Consider the following 24,078-nt stretch of genomic DNA (forward strand, 5'->3'; position numbering starts at 1 on the left):
ACCGGCGCTGGGTGTGCAGCGAGCATCGCTAGGCAGGAAAAGGCAGCGGGCAGGGAGTGGGCAGGGCAGGGCAGGGCAGGCAGCGGGCAGGCGGTGCCCGGCAGATGGCGGCGGTGCCGGGCCGGCTCGTCCCGCCGCCTTCCCCCGGGTGCGGGCCACCGCCCCCTCCCCTCCCTTGCCCTGCCCCGCTCCGTTCCGCTCGGTTCCGCTGCCCGCCGCCCCGCCCGGTTCGGCCGTCCTTGGGCTGAGCCGCCGGGGCGGGGCGGGCCGAGGCGCTGCGCGTCCCCCGGCGCGGCTCCACACCCGCTATAAGAGCCGAGCCGCGGCGCGCCGCGCTCCGCAGTGCATGGCCGTGCCTCGCCCGCGGTACCGCGGCTCCGCCGGGACCCTCCCCCGGGCCGGCCCCGCTGTCCCGCCGCGCCCCCTCCCAGCCGCAGACACCCTTGACCTTGCTCTTCGGGAACGGGAGCCGCGGCGGGCGGGGAGCCGGCGGTGCGGGGCTGCGTTGGGATGCGTTAGTCGGCGGATCGCGCAGAGGTATTCGTGCTGGGAAGGAGAGGCAGCCTCCTCCCGCTGAAGGGGGCGCGGAAGAAAAAGAGGATTTAAAGAGCATCTTTGCCCCCTTTGTTGGATGAGAAGGACAGAGGAGGGACCAGCAAGATGAGCACTAGCAGTAAGTATGGCATTCCCTTGGCCGTGGCTGTGGGAATGGGGCTGATATTTGCACTGGTCTGGCTGGGAGGAATTGGAAAGAAAATGTCACAGCCGGGTTGACAAGCCTAATGGGATGGATTTCTATTATTTCCTGCCTAGTTTTTTGCTTTCTGACAGGCTCTGGCATTGCTGGCCCCTCTTTCATGAGGGCAAAGCCATGGTGCTTATCTCTGCTGAATACTTTTCTTGGCTTGTATTTCTGGGGTTTGGAGGGCAGATCATGGAATAAAATGTTGATACGCATCATGGTGAGAGGGAGCCAGGAGCACTCTGACAGGCAGCAGGCTTGCTCGCTGGTGCTGCTGCCTACATATAAATGGACAGGGGGGAACAGCCGATGAGGAGGAGGAGCAGGGTAAGGAGAGACCCAGAAATCAGGGGCCTGAGCAAAGCACAGGTGCAGCAGGGAAAAACATGTACCTTCAGCAGCTGGGGATGTGGGTGTTTCTTTTGTGTGAGATGGGGACGGAGGCACTCATGCAGTATGCATGAATTCCTAAAGCAGAGCTTGGAAATGTGCTGTGTAAGATGGGAACTGGCACCTGGTACTAGTCTGGCTACTTCAGGTTTCGTGTCCTTGTTACAAAGTCTGGGAAGATTGATCAGGTTTGATTGAGTCACAGTCAATTTCTTATCTCTTGCTGATGCGATGTGTGGCAGTGGTACCCACCTCACTAGCACAGCTTTGAGTCATTCCTTTAAAAGCAGCAAGCCCCCAGCCAAAGGTGTCGATGCTGATGACCACCCGAGGGTCGTCCTCCTAGGATAACCTGCCTGAGGAAGGCGTCCTCCCTTCCTGGGGGTCCTAGAGGCTATATGAAGACAGGAGGACTCCCCCAGGCAGAGAGCAGTAGGAGTAGTGACTTCTCCATTGCATTGGCTGTTGAGGTTTCTCAATCCGAAGGCTTGGGGTGGTTCCCAAGCAAAACACCGTGAAAAATGCCTTGGCATGCTGCAAGGCAACAGAACAGGTGATTCCAGCTCTGTTGGGCTGTGTCAGAGCCAAGAAAACTTTCCAGGTGCCCTCTGCTTCAGACATGCCTGGGACCAGGAGCGAGCCTCCATCCCGGGGGAGCGGGGTTGGTGGTGCCCGGGTAGGGAACAATAGGGACTGATTCTGCGCCGGCTGGGTGCTGATAACAAAGGCTGCTCCTCTGCCTCTCTGGGCAATGAGCTGTGGTCCGGTGTGGAGGGCTGGGATGTGCTCGCTGGGGTCAGTGACTACAGTGGTCAGGTGGGACTGTTAAGCTTCCTCTAAGCCAATTTTAACAAATGCATGTTGGTTCCTTTTGGGATTCCTTTCCAGCCTTAATAGCCAGCTTGGCTGCTGATAGTGATAAGGGCTGTTTATGGCACTGATGTGTTATAACTATCTGATTGTGCAGCAGAGCTCCCTCGCTGGGTCCTCCCCCACATGCAGAGAGGTGCCAGCAAACCCAAATATGCTGCCTGCCTGTTGCTCTGACATGACTCACGGGAGGAGGCCACCGGGTATGCAGCAAGCACAGGGCTGGGTGTCTCGAGTGGTGCTTCTCTTCCTGCCACTGCCTTGCTCTGTGACCCTGGGCACATCACTGCTGTGCCTCAGCTTCTGGATTTGCTGCCACCATGGCTCTTGCCAGCCCTTTGGATGCCTTTGCCATCTTTGCCTAAATATTGCCATTTACTTCTAAGTAGCCAGGGGGGTTAGTAAAGGTTTGGGGACTCTAACATCTGCTGACCACTTCCTGTGCTGTTGAACACTTATGGATTGCTTAAGATCCCTTTGGGACCACAGGTGGTATGAGGGCTGTGCACTGCCTGGAAGGCAGTGGGCTCTGCCCTGTTGTGCTTCCAGACTTTTTCCCAGTAGCTGATGGGTTCAAACCAGGACTTGCTGTACCCAAATGCTGGCTCATGTCTGTTCTTAGCTAAGGCACGATCTCTTAGCTGGTTCTGTGAGCAAGGCATGGGGTGCCATCTCTCCCATCAGCATGTTCTGTGACTGGTGTGAATGTTGCCAAGAGCTGTCTCCTCACTGCTGCCTCACCCAGCTCTGCAAATCCTTACCCAGGCTCTATCCCTTAGGTTTGTGTGCCTGGAAGGCAAAAAATGAGCTCAGAAGCCTTGTGCCATTGCCATCTGTGCCATCTTTCACTCTGCTGATGTTACCTGGCAGTGACCTGCAGTGGCTTTTGCATCCCTTTGCTAGTGGCCAGTGGCTCAGGGGAGCTCGGTGCCACTTGTTGGTCAGAGGCTGCCCTGCTTGTGGTTCTGCCTCCCAGGCATGACCAGCTCTGCTGCTCTGGGCACTGGTTCTTGTTCTGGCTTTTGCCCAGTCCCTGCAGTGATCAATGGCTCAGATGTGGTGGGATCCAGCCAGCAGCTCTGCTGCACTCCAGCCCCTGGTGCACAGCACTCAACCTGTGCAGATGGGAGGAGAGAGGGAGATGCAGGAGGAGGGATGATGAAGCCAGATTGTGCATGGGCTGATCGTATGCAGGTGTATCTATGGCTGCAGGAGCAAGATTTTGGGGCTGACAAATCAGATGTGCAGCTGAGGATGAAATGCCACCATCTGATCTGTGAATTCCCACTGCTCCTTTCCACTCAGTGCATTTAGAAAACACTCCTATCCCATCTGAGGCTGACATGAGGCAGGAAACCTGCGGCTGAGGGCCATGGCTGGCCCCAAGCCATGTTGTACAAAACTACCTGTGAGGCCTCCGGAGAGCTCTGTGCAGGATTTGCTGGGCTGTATAGATGTATTTCTGGACATGCTTTGTGCACGTCACACGGGAGTCTTGCCAGCCCTTGTTGAGGGGACAGAGGTTTGCTTTTCACCCTGGTATGGGTCCCAGGCTTGGGGGACCCATGTTGTCATCTCTCTGTGATGCAGGAAGGCAAAGCCATATGGAAATGTGCTTTTAAGGTGAAGAGGAAAAGGCCTTTGATCTTGAGCGTAAACTCATATCCTGAGGTTGCAGATGAGACTAGGTGGCCCTGAGGGTGCAAGGGTTGTGCTGCTTGGGAAGGTGGCTTCTCCTCCTGTGCTCACAGGTGTGCAGAGAACATTTGGAGGGCACAGTGTTGATGTTTACATTGGTGATGGTATTTATACCTCCCACTCTGCTAAGAGCTGCTAAGTGGTTGCAAATGGATTCATACATTCATAAACAGGTCAATCAGTGCTGCTCTGCATTTCCATTGAAGCTGGATTCTGTAGCAGAAACCCTTGCCCGAGAGAGCACCCCTTAGTTTCACCCCCTGAAATCGCCTGTGTTCTGTGCTCAACCTCTCCCTCAGACTGTTCTGGTGCAGGGATTTTAACATGACCAGTGCTGTTGTTTGTGCTCATTAGAAGGCAAAGGGTTGGAGCTGTCATCTGTGATGAGGATTTAAGACTCCCTGAAGTAAGTGTGAATAATTCCTTCTGCTGTTTTGAAGGTAACCATCAGGTTTGGGTGCTGCAGGTCCATGCAGTGAGTACAGTCTGTGAGTAGGGGCCATGGGAAATGGTAATTGCACAGTGTCTCTCTTGGTCCAGCTCTGTTGGGGTGGGAGGGGATGCTGCTGGAGGTCTTGGCATGTGTCTTGTTAGAAGCAAGGTGTCCCTGGTTATAGTCACTCTGGTCTGAGCAGAGACCTGCACAACTCCTGGAGGGGGTAGGTTTGGCAGGCTCTGGATCAGTGTTGCAATGGGTGATTGAAACTGGCTCACAAACTAGAGCTCTTCCAGACTCCTTTCTGTCTCCAGCATGTACTGGAAGACCAAAATCTATCCCCATGATAAGTGAATTCAGGGTGGGGGGAACTGGTACCGTGTATCCCACATTCTGTTCCATCTGAGCAGCTGATAGCCTGTTGGAGCATGGAGAGTTCTTGCAGAGGGTTTGGTATGTGAAGCGGGAAGTTGCTCCAGACCATCCCAACCCCTGGACCTCTCAAATGCCTCCTCTGAGGCTTCCCTAGTTACAGAAAGCTGGGGAAGAAGACATGAGGAAAAGCTGGTCAGTTAAGCTTTTGATCAGGAACAGATACCGATGAATGCAGCATGCTTGCTTGGTTGTTTTTCATTCCTAAATCACGCTCCCTCTTACATGGTGATCCACTAAGCATAATTACCCAGTAATCTCTAGGCACATGTGGTTACAAGGTGTTTACCAGCAAACTCTATTAAGTCCCTGTGTAATTAAAGAGGAATCACATGGTGCTGCACATCTCTGGGAGCTCCAGCTCTGCTCTGCACCAGGCAGGGTGATTCACCACGTCTCACCACCCAGTGGGGTAGGACCAGCTGAGGAGGACGTGGGGTTTTTTTCTCCTGTGTTTGGAAGTGTAGTGAACCCAAAGGGATCAGCCTGTTGGTGTGATGAGCAGTGGTAGTGTCTTCCCTGTGAGGAGGCTCTGTTTTTTGTGGGGTGACCCAGGCCTGGGGGGTTATGCTACACATGAACCTTTACAGTCATAGCGCTCATAGTTCCTGGTCAACACTGATTCCTATTTCATCTTTGCAATGCTCAGGCTGTCACAGGCATGAAGTGAATGGAGGACAAAGCACATCTCCAGTGAGGGAGGACCCAGCAGAGTGAGACGCTATGGTTATGGTGCTGTTGCCTATTCCCTGGGGGTTTGAGGTGGGCTCTGGATAAGCACTCCTGGTCCTCACCCCTGCTCCCCTGATTGCTGCTGGACAGGTTCTTCACATGAAGTGGGGAAAGAGGCAGCTCTTCAAACAGAGCTCTTTTCTCTGCAGCATCTCGTGGAGGAGAAGGAGAGCTTTTAGAAAGGCTGGAGTAGACTCTGTTCAAGGTGTGGGCACAGGTGGGACAGCGCAGAGAGGAGGGACATGGATACAAGAGAGTTTGCATTAGATTAAAAGCTACCTTTCTAGGATGTTCTCTCCAAACCCAGCTGTGAGCATTATCTAGGGTCCATGCTTCTTCCATGGAGGGCTCTAGCACTGTGCTCTGCAGGATTTGGGCACCAAGGGGAACTCTGGGCTTTCCACCCACATCTTGGTCTTCTCAGTTATCAAGCCTGACTCTGCAGCCACAAACAACCTGATAGAAATGGTCCCCTCTGTTCTCCCAGGCAGCCTAGCAAAGGGGTAATCATCTGTTGCATTCACCTTGATGCCATAAAATTCAGAGCCCCGGCAGCTTCTCCCTGTCCTGGGGCGGGTGGATGGACACTGTCCTCTCACCAAGCTCTGTTCAGGCTCTCCTGCAGGCCATCTATCTTGGCAGCTTACACTTTGAAGAGCAGAAGCCATGGAAAGTGTTACTGCAGGCCAACGAAGTGCATGCTGTAAGGTCAGTTGAAGCAATTGAATTAATTCAAGGGCCTACCATGCTATTATAAAATAGCAAGTTTTCTGATGACAAAGTGATGATCAGTTTAGCCAGATAATGGTATTTGTAATTGCCAGGAGGCTGGGCTGATGACAGACTGTCCTGTTATCAGCAAGGAGTCAGTTGTGCTGCCTTTGCAGCAAAGCTGCACAGAAGTGAAGGCAAACCCACCAAGTTCCTGCCAGACCCTGCAGTCTGATCGTGATGGTGCTGTAATGAAGTGGTTGGAACATCTAATTATGTATTTTTAGACCAAATACATCAGCGTTTCTCAGTTGTGAGCACTGCAGCACCTCCAGGAAGCATGCTGGGGGTAGACTGGTGATGGCGAGGACTCAGTTGGGAAGTGATGGGGAAAGGAGAGAGCTTTGCAGGATGAAAGGGGGCTTGGAGTGACCACAGTAGCCATAGGGAAGGCAGAGCCCAAGTCGAGGTATTTCGGACCCAGGAAGTTTGCTTGTGAGCAGCTCAGGGCAAGCGTGGCAGGGTAGGAAGGTAGCTCTTGCCTGGGGGGCACCTAACTATCCAAAGTCCTCCTGTGCCCATTGTCTCTGCCCCTTGCATCTGTAGGCTCAGGAAATGACTGGGGAAATAGAAGAGCTTGAGTGCACTGATGCACAGCCCTGATGGACATGCCTTGATTTCTAGAAAAGAGGTATCTGATACTTAACAGGACCAAACTGATCTAGTGTGCAGCAAACTGCTAAGTTCCCATTTATTCAATGGTGGGTTGGGTTTTTGATATGCAGTTTACACTTGCATTTTTAAGTTTGGGTATAGTCTTCTGAATGCTTTATCAGTACCAGCTGTAAGCCCTGGGCTGGGAATTGATGTGCTTTCACCACTGCCTGGGACAAAGATCTGAAACAAAAAGGAGCTGGTGCTATGGTTTCCTTATGCAGGCTGCCTGACCTTCCTTTCTTCTTACCCTTTCTAAACTGGTGATGTCCTCTGAGCCCCAAGCATCACTTTTCACTTCATGGATGTTTTACTCCACTTTCATTTTGAGTCCTTTTGATTTTGAGACTTGGACAACTGTGAAAGTCACTGGGAGGAATGTTTCTCTAAGGAAGAGGACAGCCTAAGATTGGAGCATGTACTTGAGGGTTTGAAGCCATCCTTTTGGCTTCTGTGCTCTTACTTGGCAACAAGTGGCATGTTTTGGAGAACACTGCACTGCTGTGGGGCAAGAAGGCTTTTCTAGTGCAATGTCAACCCCAGAGCCCTTCCTCAGCCCAACCTGAGTCCATTGCAATCTGAAGTTTCAGGGTTTGACCTGTTCTCACAGTGGTGAAGTACGTTACTTTCTCAGATGCATGAGCCAAGCTGGATGAGACCTAGACCAGAACCCAAACTGTGAGCTCCCAACGTGCATGTGCCAGGCTCTGCAGTTGAGCACCCCACACAAATGCACTTGCAGCGTTTTGCTTTTGAAGGCACAATGCAAAGCCCTGCCTGTTCATCCCAGCATCTGTGCTTTGTACTACCTAAATCTGAGGATCTTGCTGCTTTTCTCCTGACATACATCCCCATGGGACCCCTGCACACTACAGTGTCCTGGGAGCACTGCCCAGCCCAGGGGCACTTGCTTGTGGAGCTATTTTTAAGGCAGCTGAGGGACCGGGTGGGTTGTTCCACGGCTCAGCAGCACTTGCTGGGACATGTTGGGTGCTGCGATGGGATCTCCCAGTCACAGCTGCTCCCCAGCCTGGATTCTCAGTGGAAGCAGGGAGTGTCCCAGTGTTTTACTCCTAATAAAGTACTTCTTCCTGCCGAAATCCTCAGAGGAGCAGGAATAGGAAAGGAAGCTCTGTGTGAAACCCATTTCTGCTTCATGTCAGGAGCTGCAGGCCATCCAAGCCATGTGAGCTGCCTCTCCCAGCAGCCCCTCTCCAAAGGAAGGGGTTTCCTTGCCTTGACCATGAGGCAGGGCTGGATCAGGGCTTGTCTGTCGGCTGCTACTGCCCTGCCTGTCTCCTGCCGCTCTGAATCAGCATGCTCTTCCCCAGTAAAATAACCTCTGGCTGGCTTGGCTGCAGCAGTGCCCAGCTGGGTGGTGAGTGGCTTTCTCAGTGTGGCTGCAAGGTCTGTGTCACCCAGGGTGCCTGTGTGTGACTACAGCAGCAAACAGGTCTGTGGTCTGCCAGGAAGGACCTGCAGCAGGTCCCTATATGCTTGCCCTGCAAGCTGGAGATCAATGGTCAGGTGCTGAGTACAGCACAGGCTTGGAAAGGCTCTCCTTGCCTAGCCTGAAGAAATGAGGACTAAAGCAGGCAGAAATCCCAGCGCTCCTCTGGAGGTGGTGCAGACCCCACTTGCTCTCAGCACCCAGCTCATACGCATCCCATGTGGGGCTGTGTGCAGCCAGGTGCAGGCAGCACTGGGGAGGCAGTGTGCCGTGCAGCTCAGTGCCGGCTTCTCCTGCCATCCGAGCAGGCAGCTCTGCTCCGGATTTTCTCTCTCTCGGCTCATATCGCGGCAGTCCTCAGAGTGTGATAGAGCACAGGCTTCCCCGCTCCCTCATCTGCGCTCAGATCACGGCTCAGCGCTGGTCCCTGCAAACCCCTCCTTCCGCCTCGCCTGTGCCGGGGGCTGTGGGGTGTCCTTCCCCATCGCCCCGCTGCCTCCTCGGCACCCGCTGCATCAGCTCGCAGTGCTCGGAGGATGAAGAAGGTGGAGCAAGGTAAGATGAGCTCCCCCTAACCTCCTCCTGCTATAAATAGCCGCGTCACCCAAGCATCGTCTGGGAGCGTTGCGAGTGCGTCCGGGCTCCCGCAGACCTGCCTCCGTTGCAGGCACACCTCGCACTTGGTCAGGAGGGCTCCCGCCGGTGACACGGAGCGTGTCATCGCATTAGCACACCACGGGACACCGCTCAGGTTATGCACGGCCTAATCCCGTCTGGCAGCCGCCGAGGCTGGCGTCCTGTGGCTGGGTCAGGCGTGCCCGCACCTCGCTGGCAGCGGCACTGACACAGCTTGCATGGGAAGCCTTCCTCTGCGGTAGAGCTTTAGCAGCTTTGCCCTCGGCTCTGGCCGAGCTGTGCCCGGGTGCTGGCATGGATGGGGCAGGGCAAGGAGATGTCTGGTGTGTGTGTCAGCGTCTGGGCAGAGGTTTGGTAGGGAAGGGGAAGGCAGCTGTTCCATAGGGAATAGCCAGGTCAGGGAGAGAAAAGTGGGGTTTGTGGTGCTGGTGCAGCCCCTGGGTGGTACTTGAGTGCTTCCTCACTCCATCCAAGCTGGTTTGGAGGTTGGGGTTGATCAGGAAAACCATGGTCCTCTATATATTCTGGCTGTTGGCAGAGATGCAGTTCTTGGGGTAAGCTGTGGCTTTGGAGGGTTTCGCTGACAGCACCAATGTATCCCCCACCCCTTGACCATCAGCCAGCATGGGAGCCAAGCAGTATAGCAGCTTACATGAGCATGGGCATACAAAGAGAAACACAGCCATCTTCTCAGCAAGGAAGCCCTCCTTCAGCTGGTGGCAGATGCTAAGGCATGGAAGGGGATGATGCCCAGCTCACAGCCTTTTATTCAGTAAGCAAACCCACCCCTTCATACACCCACAGATGCTACTTGAGGGGACTTGCACCATTATCCCACCATCTGTCCCAGTTGCCACCCTGGGAGAGGAGTGGGTTGGACCTGATCCTTCCCCTTTGGGATGGGAGATGCCTGACAGTGCTGGCCAGGGAGAGCTGAGGATGAGCGTGGATGTTCTCCCCTCCCCTGCTTCTGAGAAAAGGAAAGTCGCTGCCTGCATAGTGAGTTATGTGGTGATGACTGCTTGTGATGGGTTACATATAAAATCCCTTGCATCCCTGAGGATGCTACCAGTTGAAAGCTTTTATGGCATTTTAAAAATAGCCACTGAGGGAGAGAGAATGAGAAGATGGATAGGTAGGTGGATCCCTAATAAGGAGAGGAGAGGAAACAGCTCAAGAGGGAATGGAAAGACTTTAGTGAACGGCATGTGAGTGATTACTGAGGGAGGGGGTGGTGTGGTCGTACTGAGCTGCATGCCCAGCGGGAATGGGGAACCCTATAAAAAGCCTGGCTGTGAGATATGCTTGTTGCACGTGTGGGGAGAGGGATGGGGTGAGCATCAGCTCTGTCTGTCTCTCCTGTGGGTGCTTGCTGTGTTCTACAAGTAGCCGTTAAAAATAATCCCTGACTCTTGGATGCCTGGGCTGGACTGGCTGCTGCTGCTCTTGCGTGATTCCCCTAACAGCTCCTGGCTCATCTGTGCTCCATTCCTGCCTCCAGGCTCTGGCTGACAGCTCTGCCTGGGAGCTGATGGATGAGGTTGGTCCTGGCCCTGGCTTTTCCCAAGGTGGCCTTTCCCCACCTGGGCTGTGCTCCAAGAAGGAGGCTGAGAGCTGCCTCTCTGCTCTAGCTTCTGGCTTCCTGCTGCCTGACAGCTTGTAGCACCTGGGGGCAGGATCTGGTGGTGGGGCTGTGACTGGATGAGGATGCAGCTCCCCAGCGCCTGGCTGGAGCAGTGATACCAGGGCTGCTGGCAGGAGGTCCCTTCAGCAGGACAGCCCTGCTCTGCCTTGTGTCACTGCCAGCACAGCATCTTCCTGGTCCCGGAAAGTGGCTCCAGGCCCTCCCCTGTGCTTGTGGCAGCTCTCCCCATCACTCAGGGAAGATTACACAGAGCGTCTCCAAGAAATGCTAATTGCTTTGGCTTGTGCTTGGTACAGCAGAGCCACTGGGCACTCAGAGCTCTTAGTCAGCTTAGAGATCTGCCAGATCCTTCCTCTCCTTCTCCTGGAGAACTGGTGGAGTTCTGCCGTGGCTGTTGCCGATCCCCACATCCCTGGTTCCCAGCTGAGCTGCAGGCTTGCACCCGAGCTGGCCCAGAGGTCCCAAATACCCAGTGGCACAAGGCAGGATGTGCTGTCATCAGGGCATTGCAGCCTCAGGGTGAAACACCCCAAGCTCAGCCCCCGTCAGACACAGTGCGGGGTCAGATGCACCCTTCCTGCTGGAGGAAGGCTGGCTGGGGGGGCAGTGGCGGTTTCACACCCTGTGAGATGCTGCTCGTGCTGCTCTGTCCTCACAGACCCCTCACTGTGCTGCCCACCCCTGCTCTGCCATAGCAGTTGAAATCTCAGTGCAGCTGGGCTTGTTTGGTGCAGGCTGCTGGGAAGCATTCCTTGGCTTTGCCCCTGCTCGAACTGCAGGGAGAAAGCACTGCTAACAAGACTCTTCTGTCAGACTTGCCAGCCTGTCACATCCAGGCTGTCTCCCTCTTGCTTGCTTGTCTTTCTTTTTTTCTCTTCCTCATAAGCTAGGCAAATACCCAGGGAAGCAGAGGCTGGGGATGGGTTATCCCTGCCCAGCTCCAGGCTGGGGCAATGATGATGCTGGAGATTGTGTGCTGCCTGGTCCTTGCACTGGCCTCAGGTAGGAGGTTGCCACTCATAATGTGCTGATCTCACTGTATGTCTCAAGCCCACAGCTTGCTTTAATGCTGTAGCGTGGGAGTCCAAGTGCAGCCACCCTCTGTGGGTGCTGAGGTCTCTACCCACCTCCTTTGCCAAACCCTGGGGCAGCCCCTCGCCTGGGGAGGGTGAAGAGGTGCCTCTTACCCTGGTTGGCTTCTCCTGGCTCCAAGAAGTTTCTCACTGGTCTGAAATAACTTCTGGAGGAGCAGCGGGTGGTTCTGAGCCAGCAGCGCAGCCATGAGTGCCCGTGGCCCTGCCCAAGGCAGGGGTACCCCCAGCCCCTGCTCCTGCCTTGTCTGCCTGTCACTGGGCTGCTGTGGAAGCATCCTGAGGCATGTGGCAGAGTGAGGGCTTGCCAACAGAGGTTATCTGCGGCTGCCCTGGCCTTCAGTACTCGCTTGGTTGGTCAAAGGTGGCACAAAGGGTCCGATCTGGGACATAATTCTGTTCCTTGGCAGGAAGGTTTTGGCTCATTTAAGCCAAAAGTGTGCGCAACAAAGCACGTTCATTTTCCCTGTTGAAAGGGGACTTGTTCCCTCTGGAAAGTGCCAGCTCTGCTGGGCCTGCTGAGTGCCTGTTAATTGTCGCTAATGAGGAGCTGGGAGCTGTGGTTTCCAGAGGCTGTTGGGGACAGACTGTCGGTTCAGCCTGGGAGGGACATCTCAGTGGGAAGGGAGCCGTGACCTCGGTGCGGGTGAGTTTTGCTGCACGAATGGGTTTGTTAGTGGAGAATGCCCCAGTTCCTGTGCCTACAGCACAGGGCAGCAGCGCTTAGCCCTGACTCCAGAGAGGAGAGCGTGGAGGGTTAAGAGGATCTCTGGTGCTTACTGTACACAGTTGGATTTATTTACGTGTATATATAGCAGAGAGGTGGGATGGGGAGGGCTGAACCCACCCTGTCTGGGAGGGAGGTTGAATCTCTGTGCCTGGTCCATGTCAGGAGCTGGGCAGCAGGACATGATGCCAGGGCTTGGCTCTTTGCCTGCAGCCTGATGGTTGAAGGCTGTTCTTCCCCTGGCACCAAAGGCTTTTAGCAGGAGACAGCTGTGTCTGCCTGCCTGCCGCTTCCCGCACTGCAGCCCCTCTGTTTGAAGTGGGGTCTCTGGGTGTATGCAAGAGCTGAGCAGAGCAGACAGCAGGGAGGAGGAAGGGTCAGGATTATGTCTGTGCCCAAACCCCTTGTCTGCTCATAAGTTTATTGTTTTGGATGTGCCTTGTCCGGCCACGTCCCCAGCCTGGTTTGTCCTTGCCCAGCGCCAAGCCCTGCTTGTCACTTGCTGGCCCCATCGCTGGGCTGCCCCATGTTCTTCCATCCCAGGCTCAGGATGTGTGGGGAAATGGTTAAGCTCCCTGAGAGTGTTGTACTGTGTGAGCACTGGTGCAGGGGTGTGCTTTACCTGCCTGTGCTGCAGTAGGGACAGGGGTCCTCTCCCACACGTGCCCATTGGCTGCTGCCCTGCTCCAGCTCCTCCTGTAGCATCAGTGCTAAATACCTTGGAGTTCCTCTCACCTTCCCTTTGCCAAAATGGCTGAGCTGTTCCACCCAGTGCTTTTCCCAGGAGTTTTCTCAGTTTTCCTCCTGTTGCCATCAGGTTCCCATGTACAACCAGCCCTGCTGACCGCCTCCTGCTCCCCATGTACCCTGCTCTCATCCCCATGTACCCTGCTCTCATCCCCATGACCAGTGGGCTGAGGCAGCACTGCTGCAAGAGGCTGTTTCTGTGTTTACTGTTCAGCTATCGCGAGGGCGACTCAGCAGGGGGGAGCTTCCCTCTGTGGATTTATTTCATTAGAAAAAACAGCCAAAGTGGGATGTTATTTTTCCGTTCCAGCTGAGAGAGGCTGTAGTTGCTGTTTTCTGACCCAAACCCTCATGTCTGTTTTTCAGTTCTCTGCCTTAATGAAGTGGGATGGAGAAGCAAGAATGGAACATGCTTTGGCAGTGGATGCAGCTCTTGTTCTTGCAGTGCAAGGGCTTACAACAGTGAATTTTAGTGGTTTTGCCTCTGCCTCTTACCCAGACCTTGGGTCAGGGGTTCAGGTGAGCCCCAAGCCATGCCACAAAGTGTACTTTACCCCTACTGCTTCCAGGGTCCTTTCACAACCAGCCATGGAGGTGGCCCAGTGTGTCCTGGAGGGACCTTTGCTGGGGCTGTCCCAGCAGTGCCAACAGACAGCATCTCGGTGGTGCACTCAGTGCACACCCTGGGTCACCTTGCTGAAGGTCATCTCAAGGCTGGCATGCTCAAGGCAGCTCTCTTCCATAACACCCATACTTCCCCATCCCATGCTCCCTCCTGCCCCCAGTCTTTGCCCCATGACTTTAAACTGTTTCCCTTTTTTTGTCTTTCCTTTTCCTCTGTTTCTCTGTCAGCTTTGTTCACTCTGCTGTGTATCAGGGTTGCCATAGCGACTGCCAGAGCATCTCTCTGCATCCCAGAGTAATGGTCCTGTGCTTGCCCTGGCCATGGTCACAGTGTCCAGCTGCCACCTCCTCCCAGGGATGGGGGTCCCTGGGACCATCCCGGTGACATATCCTGGGGTCTGGGGAGACGATGGATCAGGACATGGGGTGGCCTCACCGGGGCTGTGCAGCACCTTGTGCAGGGGGCTGGGAGGGGAGCTGGCAGGGCTGGCTGCATGGCACTGCTTCATTCTCCTCTTGCTGCCAGAACTGTTCAATAAATGTTGGGGGTTTTAGTGTGCAAGTGCTACTTAAGGAAAACAGAGGAGCTGCTGCAGCACAAGCAGTCCCTTTGGGTCTAATGGGCAAGACAACCTGCCAGCAGAGCAATATAAGATTGTATAAATATGAGCTGTTCCCCATTGCAGGACATGGGCTTATTCCCAAGAACAAGAGCAAAGATGCACGTTTTTCCATCCTAGGAGCCATGCTACTTCTTCTCTTGATATTGTCCCCTGTAACCATGTGAGCGACTGAAGTGACTTGACCTTGCCTTGGCTAGGCTCAGGGCTGTGGGGTGCAAACCTCCCTTTGTCTTTGGGCAAAGCATTATCTGGATCCCAGATCCAGTCTTTGCCTGAGACTGAGGCTGGTACTGGGGACTTGGAGGCATCCCCTGGCCGTGGTCTGGTGCTGAAGGACACCAGTGGAGTGTGATTTGGAGGCAGAGTGTGGCTTGTGGCCTTCTGGTGCTGATTTGCAGACACCAGTGTTATCTCTTCAGTATTTGTCAGAGCTGCTGTGCCCCTTTCATGAGATAATTAGGATGACATGTTATTAGCTGATTACTGGGGAAACATATATTTACTGAGGATTTATTCTGGAAACAACATTAATCTCCTGTAGAGTTGCTAAACCCCCATAAATAATCTGATTTTGATAATCAATTGCTATCACAGCCCCCCCATAAATCTTAATTAAATGCACATTTAATTCACATAAAGTTGCCAAATTTGCTTGTACATTTGTGTCCTGCTGTTTGCCTCAGGCAGATGTCTGTGTATGTGCAAGCTGAAGTCTGTTTATCAGCCAGCCTGAAACCAGAATATGGTTTGCCAAGGCGGAGCAGTAACAGCAACACTCCTCTCCCATGGTCCCACATGGAGATCCCAGCACATCCCTGCTTCCCGCTGCCAGAGCTGCTCAAACACAAGTGCTTTGCAAACATCACTGTGCAGGGTCCTGCTCTGGCTGTTGGCTGGGGCTTGTGGTGATGCACTGGATGTGATCCTGTGTAACCCGCTTGTTGTGGCCCTGCCTTGGCAGGGGGTTGGACCAGACGATCTCCAGAGGCCCCTTCCAACCATAATGATTCTGTGAGGGCAGCAGGAGCAACCGTAGGAGACTGCACCAGGAGAAACCCAACTTGCCAAGGTGGACATGTGGGTGTGCTCATGGAGGGGCAGGGAAGAGAGATGCAGTTGCTGAAACCCATGCAGAGGCTTTCAACAGCGCTGGCCTGGCATGGGAGCTGAGGTCCTGCTGGGCTTGGCTGAGTCCTGACCACCCTTGGGCCAGCAGCAGTGACTTCAAGCCTTAGGGCTAGTGAGTGGGTCAGGGGGGAAAGAAGAGGGGACACGCAGGGAGAAGGTGGCTGGCTGATGCCAGTCATCAGCTGGGCTCTGTGTGTTGTAGGGACCACATTAGTGGTGTGCACCCCAGGGAGGGCTGGGCTTCTTGTGGCAGGGCTCTGGAGGTGCTGGTGATGTGGGTCTGTGCTGGGGACCTGGCAGGAGCGTGACAGACCTCCCACTGCCTTTCAGGATGTGGGGTTTCATCCATCACATGCACTTCTTGGGTACTGAGCTCCACAGCTACAGGGACTGACGCTCTTTGGGGGGCAGCACTTCCATCCCTGCTGCCTTTGCCAAGAGCGTCAGCTTGGGCTGTGATGACCTTGGTGATGGGGGCTGCACTAGGGGAGCCATAAAAGAAACGATGAAGCTGTTTGAATTGCTGGGAAGATGTCTCTATGAAGATCTCCTCCTGAGCCTGGCTGGAGCCCAGCCTGCTAATTATTGTGGTAGGGGAAATACACAAACATACAGATGGCAAGGAGAACAAAAACTGCTGTCTTTTAATATCGAAACTCAGTTTCCATCCAACTGAAACCGACACATGGCAGAAGCTAAACACTAACAGCTTTGGGTGAACACCTCAGCAGCCTGTGCAGGAGCTCTTGGAGCTGTGGCGGAGCATAGAGTGGGATCTGCCTTTCCCAGGGCAGAGGATGGATGGGAGCCCATGGCAGCTGCTGGTGGAGGAGCTGGGAAGCCAGGCTGTGGTGGTGACTGGCTGTGCATACCTGTGTAAGCACATGCCTGTGTGATAGGAGCCAGCCATGGGCCGGGCTTCAGCTGCCAAGAGCCCCAGAGTGGCTCTGCACCAGGGGTGATCTGTGACTGCTCTGTCCCAGGGACTCCTCAGTGCATCCCTGCATTGCAGGGAGGAAGTTTCCCCCTTCTCAACCCACCTTTAATCTCTGCTAGGTGGCTTGGAGCCTCAGATGTGGTCATCTCCACTGTCACTGCTGTTGGCTGGCTGCCCATCATGCTCAGGGGTGCTGCTGATAGAGGAGCATCCCCTCGGGGGTATCTTTCTGTTGACCCTTGCAGTGCCAAGGGGCTGTGCTCTTCGTAACTTGTGCAAGATGCTTTGTCGCACAGGGTTTTACCCTGACGTAGGCATTGAGGATGGGATCGGTGAGACTGTGACAGCCAGCACAAGGTGTTTCCGAGCACCATCCTGAGGAGCCCATGGATCAGTGTCTGCCTGTCCTGTAGTGCTTGTGGTGCCTGTAACTTGTTGGTGGCCATAGGGCTCCCTGGCACAGTGCTGTCCCCCACTGCACACTGGTGCCTGCTGTGCTCCCCTCTGCCACTTGTGCATGGCCAGATGAGCTCCATGGGGGGTGGGCACAATCTTTTTATGACCACTTAAAGGTTCCATTTGGTACCTTTAACAGAATTAGAGCGGGATCACAGTAGCTTAAGAAAAGCAGTAAACACCCTCTGTGCTGTGCAGTACTTGGCTGCAGGTGTGTGTTTTGTGTCTTCCAGCCCCATGGTTTGCAGGCAGTGGGATGGTTCAACAGGGCTCCAAGGGGATGTGGCAGTGCTCTTCATGCTGCAGCCCTGGGCTGTGTTGCCCCCCTCCCAGGAGCACAGCTGATGAGATCCCAGTTGTTTTAGAAAGCACCTTCCCAGGATATCAGAGTGGATACAGGAATTTGGAGCCTGCTGGGGAAGCTCCCAATGGTGTCTTGCCCACAGCCCTGAGCTGTAATTCATCCCCTGGAATGGGCCTGGCTGGGGTTGGCTGGTCTTGAGCCTCCTGTCCCTCTGAGCACGCGTTGATAGCATCGGGATTGCTCTGTAACATATCCCCCTTCCATGCATCCTATTTATGGGGAGATTGTCCCCTCTGTGACGCCGGGGCTTGCTTTGCCAGCTGTCACCTCCAGTCCAAATTCCCATTTCATTGCATTAATGTCTATGCAGTGTCTCTGGATGGAGATTAGATTCCAGTTCCCTCCCTGGAGTCGAAGGAGTTAAAAATAGCAAATCCAACACCCCTCATTCCCTGGCGATGACGCAGCCTCTCAGGTTGGAGTTACAATGCTAGCATGAATGTGGTTTAAAATAAAACAAGTGAATGCACTGCACTCTGCAGAATAGGAGAACAAGCTCCAGTGACATGGAGTCGTCCTCTGGTCTTCTAACCTCTGCCTGCAAAAGGCAAGAATTCCTCTTCCTTGCAGTGCTTGTATTGGCCAGATAAATGATGCTATGCACAGAGTTATTAGTGGAGTAATACAGGAGGTATTCAGCTCATCAGGGAATCAACTGATTGCAGAAGAAACCAGAAAGAAATTAGCTCAGTGCATTATGGTTTGGGCTGTCTTTCTAGAGCATCGCACACAGACCACCTTGCCAAGTATCGGCTGGATGGAGTGATGGGGGCAGAGAGGTGCTGGGCTCAGCAGCACTGCACTGGGTGCAGGCTGACCCCGTGGATCCTCTCCAGAAGTAGATAGCGGGCTATGCAAGCAACAGTCTGCTGCAAGGTGGCGGGTTGCCAGCCTGGCTCCATCTCTTCTAACAGGGCTGTTTCTCTGATCTAGCATAGAAAATCCTAAATCCCCACATTTTTCACTCTCCAGACACTGCCCTAGTTTAAAAATGCTGGCTCCTGGCTTGCTTTGTAATATTTTAAATATAGCATCCTTTATGTTATTGATGCATGCACCATATGTTTTGAAAACTGCAACGAAATCCATTGGGCTTGTGGGTGGAGGTTAAAGGGAAAAAGCATTTCCATACGGGAAGCCACAGATACAAAACATAGCAGCAAACAGAAAATCCTGCCATGCCTCAGCCAGGAATAAGCTCCTTTCTGTCCTGGCTGTCTCCAGCGCGCTCATGTGCATGTGAGGAGCGAGCCTCAATGTTTCCATTGTGTCAGCTCCTGTCCCGGACACCCTGGCACTGACTCCACAGCCCCCTTCAAGGCCCAGCGGGAGATGCCACCGTGTCGGAGCCCATCTGACAGCTCCTTTGCCCTGTCCTTTCCTCAGAAAGCCCTGTTGCTGCTTTTGGTTTTGGGGGTTTTTGTTGGTTTGGGGGTGGTTTTGTTGGTTGGGATGGATCCCTCCTGCTAAAGCTCACCCAGGCTCCTGCATCCCTGGCTGCTGGCCGTGGGTAGGCTTTGGCAGGGAGGGGAGAGTCCCCCTGTGCTCCCACGCAGCACTGCCTGCATCCCAACACTGAACACAGACTCTATTGAGCAGGGAATTTGGCCTTGGCAAAATGATGAGCTAATGGTTTTCATCTCCTGGCCGGGACCTCGAGTTTAGTCTCTTCTACCGCGCACATCTGGCACCCCTTGACACCAGGACCCAAAGGCATCCTCTCGCATGGACCCTTAAAAGTTGTCCAGCCTGGTTAGAGCAGGAAATAGCATCGTGTGGGCTGGGGCTGGGTGCAGCCCCCGGCCAAGGCGTGCTCTCCCTGTGTTCTCGCTGTGTGAGCTGTTTGTATCTCACCCACTTGTCACGCATCATGAATAAGATCTGGGGGAGGAGATGGGCTCTGGCCAGTGCCTGGCTGCCTCCCTCGAGACCACCCAGGTCCCTTCCCCAGCCAGCATCACCCCAGGGGAGCAACGGGAGAGGCTGAAGGGGCCCAAATCTCCTGCTGGGAGTGGCAGCCCTGGTTTGACCCCACACTTGGAGGATGTGTGGGATGCAGTGGCCGTGTGTACCGAGGGAGGGGAATGTCACAGGATGCTGGAGGAGGGGATGTGGAGAAAGCTTTTGTATTTGCTCTGCAGCATCTCACTGCAGTGGAGATTCAGGGCTGGGGCTGTGTCACCCCATGGGAATGGCAGGGTCCAGCAGCAGGGCAGGAGGCTGGTACAGAGGTGTCCTCTGTGGAACGTGGCCTGAGGTGGCTGTCCTGCACCTGGGATCCACAGAGGGCCACCAGGAGCAGCTCTGTGTCTCTATGACTGCTCAGGTTGGGTTTGTGCTTGCCCAGATCCCTGTCCCAGGGTAGTCCCCAGCCTTGCTTTGGGCCGCAGGCAGCACTCAAGCCATGGATGTGTGATGTGTCTATGTGCAGGGTGCACTCATCTGCCTCACACCCCCTCACTCATACACAATTTAGTTGTATCTGTAACAGCTCGGGCAAGACTCTTATTAAGCTGAACCAGATGTAAGGATGAAATCCCATCTTCAGCCTCTCAGCAGGGATCCCTCCTCGCCTGCCTCAAATAAACCTTTCTGCAGCCCAAAATGCTGATCTCGGAGAGTGCTGCGCATCTGCTGGCAAAGCAACGGCTGGTGGGAGCGGTGGCAAACACTATCGGTGGGAGCAGCCCTGGCTGTATGTGACAGGCAGGGGATGCCTGTGGCTGTGGGTCAGGGCTGGGATGCTGCAGAGAGGTGCAAGAGGGCAGGAGCGTGTTTGCTGGCTCTCACCATGCCCCTTGTCATTGGGTTTGTGGGTAAAAGGTGAGTTTGTGCAGTGCTGTAGGAGCCTGGTATTGTCTCTCCTGGAAGGAGCCATGAGGCTCTGGATCTGAAGGGCTGTGACCGCCCGGTGTAGGCCTGGGATGCACAGCACAAAGCCAGGGGCTCTCCGCAGCTCCTGGTGGCTCCTGTATCCCTGCATTACCCTTGGCTTTTCTCCTGCTGCTTATTGCTTCATCAGACCTTCTAAATTGAGGCTGACCCTCTGAATCAAGAGGCAATCCCTCAAGAGGGACCTGTTCTGGCTTTCTGGGCCCAGATCCAGCATCTTAGCTGATCTGAGTAAGGACCGGATTGCATGTATGCAGGCATCTGCCTGGGGCATCCGAGCGCATGTGTCCCCTGTGTTGGTAGCGCACCCCTGTCGTCATCTGCTGAGGTGAGAGGGAGAGAGAAGAGGTCTGGGCAGTGCATATGCTCTGGGTTCGTCCCCTGGGGATGCCTGCTTGCTGTCTACATCCTCCATCTCCTTCAGCTCACACACATATGCCCCTCACGTGCTCTCCCCCATGGCTTCACTGCTCTGTTTTTCTTGAAAGCAAAGCAAATCAATAGTTGTCTGCACGCCCAGGCAGCTCCGTGCAGCTCCCCAGCCCTACACCAAGCACCAAAAGCACGACCCAAGCTTAGGGTGAAAGTGTCTCTTGTGCCAGAGCCCTCAGTGTGGCTGTGGGGAGCTCAGTGGAACTGGGATCTGGTCCTGCAGTGATGCCCCAGGGCCCTGCAGGCTTGCTCATGGGGCCAGAGCAGCTCTGATGTAGTCCCCTCAGGCCCTGCTGTACTTGATACCTGTGCCAGCTGGGGTGCTTTCCTGACCAGGCTGCACTTACAGGGAGACCCAGCAGAGCTGGCAGCACAGTTCACCTGGTAGTCATTAGGGGATGCTGCAGGAAGCATCTCGCTTCCCAGCGCTGCTAGTCCCAAGTCACTGGTGACTTCATAGCACTGCAGTGGATCTGGATAGCATTTGGACAGCCAAACACTGGGGAGCTGCATCACCAGGGAGTGATCCTGCTCTGGCACTGCCATGGTCCTTGCTGGTGCCCCACTGAACCTGTTGTCTGGCAACCAAGAGCCTCAACTACCTCTGGGCATTACAGCCAGGGCTGGCCGTGTGATATCTGCTGCTTCCCAGCTTCACTATGGGGAAGCTCCGCCTTCACCGGGCTGTTTTGGGACTCCTTCAGGAGCCAGATCTTGTGTCAGAGCTCCAGGGCTGTGATAGCTAATGTCCTTGCAATGGTTTTAAGAGGAAGAAGGAAGGTAGCTACCTGGCTTGCAGAGATGCGGAGCATCCTTGCTTCTGCTGGGGAATGGGCAGAGGGGGATGCTCACGGCTGTCCCAATGGAGCCACCTCAGAGCAGGACCCAGGACTCTGGCTCCTGGAATTGCCTTGCTATCCCCTTCTGTTTCAGCATCACTCCTTGCTCTGGGCTCACCGCAGCTCCTGCCCTGGGCAGCCATGCATTTCAGCCATTATTAATTAAAATGCAATCTACCCTTTCTCTTCCTCTCCCCAAGACACCAAGAACTGCTAAAATATTCTCAGGGATAATAGGGAGGGGAATTAAATGGGAGCTGTGAAATTCGAGCTGTGCCTTTTGGAGATTTATTGCCATTCCTAGAGCCTGTGGTTCCCTGTTGAGTGCTACATCTCCAGCCCCACGCTGGGTGGAAATACCATGCCTGCCTGCGAGACTGGGCATGCCGTTAAGATGTGCATGCAGCTGCAGCATGGTCAGCCTCAGTGCAGATATGGTGCACCAGGTGCTGCGGGATCTCTTTTCCATGAGCCACTGCAGGGGCTGAACTCCCCATCTCTGCCCTATGTGGTTATTTGGAACACGCGGCGTCAGCTCTGGGGTGCAGCCTGAGGTCCCTATGGGACAGGCACTCTGGGTGCGATGCTGCATGTTGTGATGAGAACAGTTTTGCTTATGGAGGGCAGTGCTGGCTGGCAATTCCAAGAGGATTTTGCCTGTAGCTCTGAGCACTGTGCCCAGGAAACTGACTGTGGAAGGAACAGCCCCAGGCCTTGCCCTGCCTGTGAGGGGGATGCTGGATGCACAACCTTCCTTCTCCCACATCTCCCAGGCCTTCCATCCCTCCTGCAAATTGCTGCTGGGAAAGGGAGCATGTGCAAGGGGTCTGAGCAAAGGGAGCACGGTGGCAGGGGTCTGAGCATCCCACAGATGCTCAGAGGGATGAAATGAGAGGAACTGCCTGATGCTCTGTTAATCATTGCGAAAAACACCCAGGTCTCAGCTGCATCCCAGTTAGGGAGCAGGTTGGGCCTGGCATGGGGAGTCAGCAGCCACCCTCCCTTGAGGGTACTGCTCACACCCAGTCTGGGGGTCTGTGTAGCCCAGAGCTCTGCTGGAAAGGGCTTCCGTGATGCCTACAGACAGGCAAATGCGCTAGCACCAGGCGTCCTGCCTGTGACTGCAGTTCAAGGAGATCTTGTTGCCATGACAAGCTGTACAAGTGTTATCTGGGAAAAAAGACCCCGGCAGCACTTGCTGGCGATGGGGGGATGCAGCCAGTGCAGAGGGCACATCCATACATACCATGCCAGCCATGCAGACATGTGGCTGCAAGAACAAGGTGTTCACCTGCACACACGGAACTCCTAACATGCATTACCTTCCAGTGTTACACCCCTAAGACCTGCTGCCTTGCTCCAGCCCCCTCCTGAGCTCTGTGCCCCTCAAGCTGCCACACACAGGGGTGCACAGCCAGGGTCCTGGTCCCTCACTGTTCTCTAGTCCTTGTGCAGCCATCCCAGGAAAGGGAGGATGTTAGTGAAGCTCTTGAGAGATGCCAGCCCTATGCTGCAGTAATTCCATGGCAGTGCAGGCTTGTGCCCCCCAAGCCCTCCCCTTCTTCATTTATTCAGTAGCAGGGGCTGGTGAGTGAAGATGAAACTCTAAAGGATGGTTCTGCTGTTAGATACCCCAGTGCCATGAGTGAGTGCTGCTGCTGGGGTGAGAGCATCAGCAGTGGGAGGTGCAGCCCAGCTCCGGGCACACACCCCATGGCACAGAGCAGCGTGGGGCCGGGAATGCCCTTTAGCCTGTGGCAGGGTGCTCATCCTCCTCCTTTACCTGGAAAGTGGCAAAAGGACCTGTTTCCTGGATGGTGCTCTGGGCATGACTGCTGCAACCCTGAGGATGCCATGCACAGGTTTGCTCCCTGTGGTGCTCCCTGGCTGCTACCAGGCAGGACGGTTGGGGTTGTGGCACAGTGTGCTCCCTGCCTCGCCAGCCTAGGGTGTAGCTGTCATGCTCGGGAGGTTTGTGAGCACTACACAAGGCTTCCTGTTGTCCCGCTGCTGTGCGCTGTCTTCGCATCTCCCTGCGGCTGCAAGAGCTCAGAGAGCAGCTCCTTCCTCGAGAATCTGTGAGGATCACAACTGCTTTCAGCAAAGCAGGGACGCGCGGGGCCCTGGATGCGCCAGGGGAGGTACAACTGCCGCAGCCCGGCTGGCAGCGGGGTCCTGGGTTTCCCCTGATGCAGCCCTGGGAAGCAAACATCCTGCGGGCAGGCAGGGCAGCAGCCGGCAGCGGGGTCAGCGCGGGGAGACAATCACTGCTTCCTCACTGCTCGCGTTGGGAGAACAGTTTCCATGAACGCAGCCAGCAGCAAACTCTGCTCCATGGGCAGGGCCCTCGCTGTTCACTGCTGCAGCTTTTCCCCTTTGGCCTTCTATCCTCTTTCTCTCCTCCTCCTTTCCTTCCCTCTTTACCCTTGTCCTTTGCCTCTCCCTGTGTTTTTTTGATCTCCTTTCATACCAGCAGCAGTGTGTGTCCTCCCACGGTCCAGCTCCCACCCCAGCACATGGTTCTGCCATGCCTTTGCTGTTAGCACGAGGCTTTGGCACCCGTTTGGGCACCTTCCCACGCCGCTGGCCAACCACAGCAACTGCCACCACTTGAGTCTGTGTGACAGCGACAGTTTGCTGCCTCCTACCAGTTCCAGCTTGACATGAGCTCTGGGGAACTCCCCAGCATGGGGGAAGCCCCCCCCAGCACTGGCTGCTTTGCTTCCCAGGATGGTGCTGGGAGCATGGGGAGCAAAGCAATA

At 54.8% G+C, this 24,078-nt stretch overlaps 1 protein-coding gene across 14 annotated transcripts in view; it reads left to right on the top strand.

The window, feature by feature from the left end:
* The first annotated feature begins 207 nt into the window (after positions 1 to 207).
* Positions 208 to 24,078, top strand: part of ABLIM3 (actin binding LIM protein family member 3) — a 50,315-nt gene continuing 26,444 nt past the window's right edge. For 3 of the 14 annotated variants that reach the window (XM_057409800.1, XM_057409808.1, XM_057409810.1), the window contains exon 1: positions 8,535 to 8,730. In XM_057409800.1, coding sequence (XP_057265783.1) covers positions 8,712 to 8,730 — 19 coding nt within the window. In that variant the 5' untranslated portion in view covers positions 8,535 to 8,711. Of the gene's footprint in view, positions 674 to 8,533; positions 8,731 to 24,078 lie in introns of those variants that run through there. The other 11 variants (XM_057409803.1, XM_057409809.1, XM_057409811.1 and 8 more) reach the window with 6 other exon arrangements.

This window comes from Pezoporus wallicus, unplaced genomic scaffold (assembly GCF_028554395.1).
Source record: "Pezoporus wallicus isolate ANWC-B61680 ecotype Strahan unplaced genomic scaffold, APGP_CSIRO_Pwel_v1 contig_4309, whole genome shotgun sequence".
NCBI classification, from domain to species: domain Eukaryota; kingdom Metazoa; phylum Chordata; class Aves; order Psittaciformes; family Psittacidae; genus Pezoporus; species Pezoporus wallicus.